Below are 9582 nucleotides of genomic sequence, written 5' to 3' on the forward strand. Positions count from 1 at the left end.
TCCAACAGACTACAGCAGACTAACAAAAGCCAAAAAGGCCAAATTGAAATTGAAAGCCAAAACAATAGTGAAATAACACATGACTTGTAAAGGGCTCTGTAAAATCGAAAAAACTAACATTTCTGCGGTTTTACATGTTTGTTAGTTTACAAGATGGTGTATTTCTCATTCGTACACATCTTTGTTTGTACTAGTTTTAATTCAGTCAGAAGCTGAGTGCAAATTGCACTGGAACTGACATGACTGCAGTGGTTTAGGACACAAAACCAACCATGACAAGAAACATTTTCTTTGCCATGATGGTGGAAAAACTGATTATTCTCTTTTGGCTTTCCAGGTATGACCTTACTGAGGACGGATCAAGATCAACACTTCAAGCCTAGAATATATGTGTCAAATCAAAATTGCAATGCACCTTCCCCAAGCCTGCTTTTGGTCTTCTTCTTAATATTATCAAATTAAACCAGCATTATTTTTATAGCTAATTATTTTAGCCAATGCACACATCTTTTTTTTTTTCATTTTATATTTTAATACAATCAACCTGTAATTGTAAATGCTTTGACATTTTCCAAGGGATAGCATCTCTGTGCTACTTTCCCTTTTTAAAACAATAATCAGTTATGTGCAATAGATATAAGAAAGCATGTGGTGTTAAAATGCTTAAAAAGAAAAGAGGAGTGTAAAAATATTTTTTGCTGTGTTTCTTACAGCTGATCTCCTGCCTTGTTTTTCTACAGGTATGTCATTGATGTACAACTTGTAAATATGTAACATGATGTAATGCCATTGGAAAAGTTTAACAATGAAAAAGGAGGGAAATAGTATTTTTCTTGTTTAAATGGCAGGTAAACCTTTAAACATTTTGCTTTAGAATATAGTGCTACAGGTTGATATATTTTTCATTTAGCAGAAGAACACTAGCTGCCAAAGAGACAAGTATTTCATTTTATTGCCTATGTGGGTTTTAAGCCAAATATATACACGGTGTTGATCAAAGGTTTGGGTTATTTTGTAGTAGAATATTTTATTAGTTTTTGGGGTGTTTTTTGTAACATATGCATACTGTATGGCCATATTTACAGTACGTTTGGAAATGTTGCCATATTGGAAAAAATATTAAATTGACCAATGAACTGATTTCCGGATTAACTGCATGGTGCTGTACTATCAGCTTGTGTTTGTCCTTGGTTAGCTTGCCTCCCCCCCCCCTCCCCCAATGTCAAAAACTGAGTACCACCCCAAAAATGGTCTTGTATCCCTTTTTGTGCTTCAGAGGTGGCTGTAGACGTTCAGCATAGTGTTCACCAACTGTCTTTATAGCAAACAGGCATAGTTGAGATCCAGACATTTTCCAATGAATGCTTTTGGGATTTTGCGCAAATGTCATTCATTTTCATTTAGAAAGAACACCTGACATTGAGTTCATAACATTAACCCTGGCTTTATGAACCTGCACCGCTAGTGTTGTTCTTCTGCTAAAACACGTTCGCGTTGGTTGCCGCCTCGGCCGACAGCTACTGCCTTCACGTTTTTGCCAGGCCCCCATTTCCTTTTCTGACCCTCGGTGATATGGTTTTTCTGGACAAGTATAATGTAGTTTAATAATGAGATTCAATTTTGTGTCCACCATTGGGAAGCCATCGTCTCTAAGTTTCTAAATCACTGTATATTGTTATAGTATAATTTTCTTTTGCAGTAGAATTAGAAATGGTGTGGGGATTTCACAATTATTAACATCAAGTAAGACTCATTCTGAACTTATTTTTGTGGGTCAGTTTTTTTTTAAAACAAATTACAGGGTTTTTTTGAACAGAGTAAAGCAGTTTTCATAAACACTTTACTGTTGTTTCTACATTAATGTAACTAAAGCAACAGCTTCTTAATACTCTTGTATACTGTAGGTACTGTGAGAAATCATATGAAAAACAAATGTACTCAATAACAAGAACCCAAACTTTTGCTCAATACTACAATGTCATTTGTATCTACATACACAGTATGTATGCCTGTTCCTGCTCATCTTGTTTTTCCTATTTTATTCATGAAGAGGTAGTTTTGTTTAATTCATTATCCTTTGTTTTTTTTCTAAAGGAATCCCGAAAATAATTTTTCAGACTTCACAAGATTATGATATACAATAGCTGTGCTGTAGTACTGCTGTAGATGCCTCCAGTTGGTGATTTCGAACCTGTTGTATTCACAATAGGAGCTAAACCGTTTCAAAGGTGTCTGGCACCACCTTTCTTCATGAAAATAGGATTTTAGATTCTTGGCTTTTGATCCATACAAGCAGGGCGGATTCTTAAGACTCCTGACATTTCAAGTTTGCATTGAGAATCCCTGGGCTACAATTAAGGGTGAATGTAAGTCTATTTAGTATAACATAAATGTAAATTCACTATTTTTGGTGCGTGTGTCCAAATTGTAGTTTATTACAAACAGGCATTTATTCTGGCTGGCATAATATTTAGAATTGCTTGCATAATTTGTGTAATAACATCATATTTATTGGACAAAAATAAGCATATGGATATGAACTGTAATGCTCTTCTTTTTTTACTTTTTCCAGTGCTGTTTTTTTTATTTTTATTATTCGGACAACTTGTATTTTCCTTTAAAGTGCAATTTCCTCTGTGGGCCATCGAATGACAGTTGTCTCTGAACATTCTGCATTTCCTTCCATGACCAGTTCCTTTGCCTTCACCCTTTACTTTATTTATCTTGTGCCTTAAAAATAAAAATGCTCAAAGATGTATAAGTATGAGAACTTGGCATAAAGAACTTTTCAAAGTTTCCATGTTTCAGAATGTCTCTTCACAACTTTGAAATAATAAAGAGCTATATCTGCAGTACAAGGATCTCTCTCATTTGAGTGGTGTGGTGTCAGAAAGCTATATGCAAGTGCATTAATTTTAGAAGAAAGCAGGTTATATTTTGTCATACCAAGGCCATATGGAGATGCTTTCCTTTTACAAAACAGGCCAATTATACTTGAACCTTTAATGATTTTTATAAACCTGGCTCTTTGAGGCCTATTCCTTAATTTGTTAAGGAAATTAACAAATTAAGGAGAGGTCACAAATGCTGTAGCTCACTGAAAGTCAGTCAGAAGGCTGATTTCCTTCCAGAAAATTGTGCATCACATAGAAATGCCCATAATGACCATTAGGAAACTTCTGCACATCTTAATAGCTTATTTAATTTCAGAGAAAGAACTAATCTCTTTTATACAGTATAGTTTGTATTTAAGGATTACAAAGTGCTTTCAGACAAATCGTCTGTTGAATATGATTAACTTGTTCCTAAACATTCTAATTGACTATATTTACATGGAACATGTCAAGACTCTATTGAAAATTGTTGAAGGTACTGTACAAAGGCAATATGTTTTGAAAAATAATTGTGCTAAGCTTTGATAAAAGTGAATATCATGCATCCGGAGGTTAGAAATAAACATACAATGAAGTTTATTTTGGCTGTCAATCAGCTTTCCAGAGGACTGGGAACAGCCTGAAACATGAGGAAATGAAAAACCCGTAACACAAATTTAATAGTTTTAGTCCAATAGTTAAGGTAAAATCAGGTTTACTGCAGTATTCCAGATCAAAGCCCAGCTCTTCCACTGACTCACCGTGCTTGTACCTCAGCCAGTTATGTAACCTGTGCTCTGCCCTTCAGATGAGACCTCAAACTTAAATAAAACTGCAGTGATATTCACTTCAATTAAATCGCTTTGTATAAATGCATCTGTTAAATTTCAGAATTTACACCAATGGAGCTGAACTGTTTTTTTTTTCTGGTGTTCTACTGAAACTGTTCCTGGTAATTGTACAGGCTAAATATAGTATATCCAGTTAAAAAATACTTGCAGCATACCTGGTTTATTTTCAGCCCTCTCAAAATATCAGAACCCATGTCATGAAGATATACAGTTATGACAGTTACTGCAAAAATTTCTCCATTGGACCAGTGGACATGAAGCTATGATTCTAAAATGAATGGACAAATGATGAAGATGAGCAAGAACAAAAAAGGAAAAAAACAACTGGTATACAAAGAAAGGAGCTTTATAAAATTATTATGACCATGATAAAGGAGGAACCAAAGGAAGGCCCAAGCAAATACACATCTGCATATGGTAACTTGGCCTTTTTCACATCCTGCATGGCTAACTATTATAATTTGTTTAGCAGATCACCAAACATCCTATGTTGTCGCTAACTGTTGCTGAAAAGCTGCAAACACCTATGTCTTCTCTCAAATTCATTACTATAACGCCCTGCTCGCCGGGATATATAAATTCATACTGAACAAACTAAAGTATGCCCTGCATTCAGCAGTCAAAATCCTGACCAGGTCTAGTGCAAGTGATCACATTACTCCTGTCCTGGAGTCCTTGCACTGGCTTCTTATCAGGTTTCGTGTCATCTTCAAAATCCTCATGCTCACCTACTGTATATGGCTCTGCATGGTCACCTCTCTGTCTACAATCTATGGGTGACAGGGCCTTCTGCTGCACCCCCCAAAGCTCTGAAATTCTATCCCTAAAGATATGTCACAATCCCTGAGCACTTTCAAATCTAGATTCAAAACCTCATTCTTTAGAAGGGCTTTTATTTAACTGGTTCTATGTCTGTACCTCGGCTTTTCTACTGTTTGTCAAACCCTCATTGTAACTGTAATTCTACTGTTTCCTCTCATTATGTGCTTTTTTCTTACTGAAAAGCACTTTGAGAAGCCACTTTTAAAGAATACTGAGTGCCATTAAGGTGTTGGTGAGTGCTCATCTGCATAGTGTACAGTATATAGTGCAACACAGTGTAAGAATTACTGAAAGATGTAGTTGAGAGCTGAGAGGTCAGCAGCGTCTAGCTCTAAAGCTTAGTCTTTTGCAAAAACCCAAAAAGTGTTCAATGACTGAGCAGTTCCCATTTCTCTGTGTAACTCCTTCTACCACTGAGGAGGGAGGTGGGAGAAAAACAGTGGGAAACAACAAGGGGTTACAGAAGATGTTAGAGACGCAGTACCAGGGAGTAAGAGGGGGAGCATAATGGTTAGGTTTTGGATCCGTGCAGCAATAGGTAGGCAATGGAGAGACTAGAAAAATGGAGCCATGCAAAAAGCTGGTATTTAGGCATGAAAACTGGGCAATCACATTATTCAGGTGAGGTGCTTTAGTGCCTTTCAGGACTTTTGTAATTGAAGATACCAGGAAATGGATCACAGATGAGTCTGCTAAAGTGTGCCCTAGGGAGATTCTGTATGATGTTTGATGTATGATGTTTCACAGATTCATTCAGTTGGGCTCCTAAAATAATGGACGTTTCAAGAATATTATGGCAATAGCAGTAGCACTAATCCAGGGATTAACAGATGTGTCTGAGAACAGGTGGATAAGCCCTAGGATGGAAAATGGGTCAAAACAGATTTTTTTTAGTCCCAAAATTCCTTTGTGAAAATAAATGCTTCATTCTGCTTTACTTTTAGTCCTGAAAGTCAATACAAAACTATATTCTTTTAAGTCAAAGATTTTAGAGAAACTCTTCTCCACGCAAATCGTGTAACATTAAGTTATTTTTTATGGAACTGTTGTGGCATTCTTTTAGGAAACGGGGACTAAAATATCTGACTTCTGAAAATGGGAAGCAAGATAAAAAATATATCCATTATACTGCATATGAATTGAAGATACAGTATATTAAAGACAGAAAACATCTCAAAGCCTGTAAAATCAGTTAGACTTTGTGAATCACTAAGGTCACAAAGAAAAATTGCCCCACAAATAATTTGAAAGTTGAGACATTGCTTTTTTCCCCAAACATTCCTAAAGTACATTAAGTGTACTAAAATAATGACTTAATAGGAAAAGCTCTAGCTGTTGAGTTGCATCAGACTAATACACAATTTTCAAAGGCATGTCTGTGTGATTACACTGACATCTAGTGGATAAAATTGTCAACCCGTTTTACCTTCTGGACAGATTGTCCTACTTTATTTTCCTTTGAAGTTAGTTCTGCAAAGTTACCCTAGTTCAGGTGCAAGCACTGCTGGGCATTTGCAGGAATCCTTAAAAGACTTTAGTATATCTTACAAGATTCTGATATATTTATTTGTTTTGGCTGTCCATCTCGATATGTACACATTTGTCTGTGTATTGCGAGAATGTTTAATAGTAAGAAATCTCTCGGGATATACTATAAAGATGCATACATCTGTGACTCTGATCTGTGATACAGAGGAATTATGGAAATTATAAACCTTTTTTTTAAATGTTAATGAAAACATTTACTGTTTTATTGTAATGACATACAGTACATAACTTCTCTATTGTACATGTGCTGTATCATACTTTCATTATCACACTTCATTCACGTGCCTGCGTATTAATAGTTCACATAACTTTAGGCAGATTCATAAAGTACAGTATGCTGGATGCCCAGAATAAAATGAAATGAGATTGGATTAGATGGTCATCAGCCCATGGGAAGAAACATGCAGATTCCACACAGAAGGTGTTCAAGCTGGACCCAAGAGCTTTGAGGCAGCAATGCACTGCTCATCCCCATTTCACTTCCACCTGAACACAAGTAACAAATTAATTTGATCATTACCAACTACTCTGCAGTTGTACTCTGCCTTGCACCTATTGCTTGCCGGGATAGGCTCTGGCTCCCCCATGACCCAGAATTGGAAGACTCAGTAAGAAAATGGATGGATGGATATAACCAATCTCTTTTAGAGGTGTACATGGCCAAGGAGTTAGGATTGAGGATGGATTTCGTTGGGCCTCTAAGTTTTGGTAGCCTACTTTGCCTACTTTGCTACCTAATTTAAGCACAAATATTGTGCTTTTCAGATGTAGGTGTTTAGGGCATGGTCTCTGTTGCGGTGCAGCCATTTCAGCTGACTGCACTGCTATGCTGCTGACTTTTTTTACTCGAAATAATCCCCCAGATGTTTAATGGAGGTTGATTTGCATGCCACATCGAAGAGACTCGTTCGCCTGTTCACTCCACAGAGCTGGTTCATGCCACTGGTGTAGCAGATAGCCTTATCTGCTAGTTAGAATGGACACATTTATCTCTGCAAAAGGCATTATAACATGGGAACAGAAAAAGAAATGCTTTCCTTTTTTTGTCCCAATGGACGCCACAGGGTGTCCATGAACATGAACAAGTTGTTTGTGGATGACAGCACCTTACAGTATATCACATAGTGACTCCTTCCACTTGACATCCACCTATAACCACATAAGTACTGTCTCCCTTGTTGAACAATAGTGTTAATTAAACTGTATGTCTTTTATCAGTCGTTTTGGGTTATTTTGAACACTTAGTCCTTCTAACAAAAGCAGATTTATGGAGGATAAACTCAATTCAGCGAGGAGTTGTCAATATTAACGTCATGCGCCATGGCATGATGTAGAGTCGCCTGTGAAATATCTAGAAGCTGCACCATGAAATTGTTCATGTACTCCATGGAGATGCAACATTTTAAATAATGCAAATGAGACACCAACCAAACTATTTATGCATTGCACTCCGAAGTACGATTTTACCGGAAATAAAAATCGCTTCCAAATGCTCTTGTTAATACATTTTAATGTGAATGTCTGCATAGTTTTATAAAAATTAGTGCCATATTCGGAGCAAATTTAGGGTTTATAATTGCCTTTTAATTTCTGAATTGACTAGAAATTCAAAATTGTTCTCCAAACCTATCAAAAATATGTTTTAATGTAGTTTTTAACGAGGTTAAATTAAAATTAACTTATGATTGTACTGTATGAAATATAATGTATCTTTGTTGTCGGGATAATGACAAAATATTAAAATTTTGACCCTATACTTTGCATACATGTGAGAGCAAAAAACTGTATTTGCCCCCAAAAGATCCCGAGCGCCAGCTTGCAACGAGTGAAAAAAGTAAAAGTGGGTCTTCCTCGCTTCACAGTCCTACCAGCAGAGCTGACGTCCTACTCCGACACAAGAAGACCCCTATCTCTCCAACTCCAGGATGGGCTTGTTTGTAGGCGTGCGCGCTCTCGAGAACGCACGCGAGGGCGCGCACGGCCGAGATACCCGCGGAAGTTGAAGAAGTAAATTCAATTTTGCGCGGCAATTGTAAACTGTTTAGGATAGTGGGACGAGAAAAGCAAAAGTATCTGGAAACAGTTGTTGCTGGTAAGTAGCTCCTTTCTTTTAATTTTGTGAGCCGTTTGACGATTAAATAAATTATTTGTGCTGTTCCGCTCATTGTTATTTTTTATATATTTATTTTTTTAAGTGTGATTTGTTATCCAAAGGATCATACAACGTTACGCTAATTTCTCCACCATAGTATGATTTCCACATCACGTTCATGACTGAACATGTTTTGCTATGATAATGGGTTTGTATTATTTTAGCTAATCAAGAGCTGTGAACTATGTAAAATGCTGTTATCTAGATGAAGTGACGGGTTTGTCCAGCAGGACAAACAGCACTAGAAAAGGAAGGTTTATGTTTACTTCTGTGTTTCCGAACTTATGTACAGCGCTGCTGCAAATATCAGTCCTCGTTAGCTGCTTTGCAGTGTAGCAGTGCTTGTTCAAAAATGTTTTGACAGCAGATATATTGTCAAAATGTATTATAGCTTACACTGGATGTAGTCTCAAAATAATGAGAGAACAAGCAATTTTTAAACTGTAAACATGATAATCACCCTTTGCACGTGAATCGGCAGCGTATTTCTGTGAAATATAGTCACTCTTGAAAGCACCTGAGATTGTAGTACAGTACATTGTAGATTGTCGTACAGTGACACTGAATGGTCTATATCAAGCGGAATAGACCTCTCACAATTGAGGGGAATGAGAACACGTAAGAAATGTGCTGCCATCTAAAAACTGACCTGCAGGGTTACATTTAAAACATAACTGGCCTTGTGGGATGCTTTAATGCATTTTTTAAATGGTAGTACTAGTGACATAACTGTAGTTATCCCGATCAAAGCTGCATTTTCCAGCGGATGCCATGTTTTGAATGAAGTGCAAATGTAATCAAAGTGATATAATAATTAATAAGCCCTATTATGCTTAATAGAATATGCTTAATAGGAGAATTATGCTTAATAATATGGTATTATTTAAACAAACTTACAGTATATTGTAACCTGGTTGTTGTTGAACCATTTAGATGGACAGATTTCTACTGTATCAAAATGCCCTGGTTTGTTATGGTTAGCATTAGCTTGCTGCTTGAATTGCATCTCCAATAACATGTTGTTCTTATTATTCAGAATGCATTAAAACGGGATTTAATGCTAACTTGACCATACTTTAATATTTAATACAGATGAATATTGGTGGTTATATAGTTTATGTAATGTCCAAAATAGCTTAAATGTGTACATTTACATTTTATAATCATTTTTACCGATTTAATAGTCGATTTGCAGAGTACTATGTCGGAAAATAAAAATAGGTATATTTTGAAGTTATATTATAAAGGTCATTTTTCATGTTTTTCTAGGCTTAGGTTTATTGGACCATGTATTTTGTTTCTATAGTGACACAACTTGTGTTTATTTTTCACTGTT

The 9582-nt window shown here is 36.3% G+C and overlaps 1 protein-coding gene across 3 annotated transcripts in view; it reads left to right on the forward strand.

Moving 5' to 3' along the window:
* Window positions 1-2855, forward strand: part of LOC148833033 (extended synaptotagmin-2-A-like) — a 65678-nt gene extending 62823 nt beyond the window's left edge. For all 3 annotated transcript variants that reach the window (XM_088918105.1, XM_088918106.1, XM_088918109.1), the window contains one exon: window positions 338-2855. In XM_088918105.1, coding sequence (XP_088774231.1) covers window positions 338-383 — 46 coding nt within the window. In that variant the 3' untranslated portion in view covers window positions 384-2855. The remainder of the gene's footprint in view (window positions 1-337) is intronic.
* Window positions 2856-9582: the final 6727 nt, after the last annotated feature.

Source organism: Atractosteus spatula, chromosome 6 (genome assembly GCF_055471065.1).
Source record: "Atractosteus spatula isolate fAtrSpa1 chromosome 6, fAtrSpa1.hap1, whole genome shotgun sequence".
Taxonomy (NCBI): Eukaryota; Metazoa; Chordata; class Actinopteri; order Semionotiformes; family Lepisosteidae; genus Atractosteus; species Atractosteus spatula.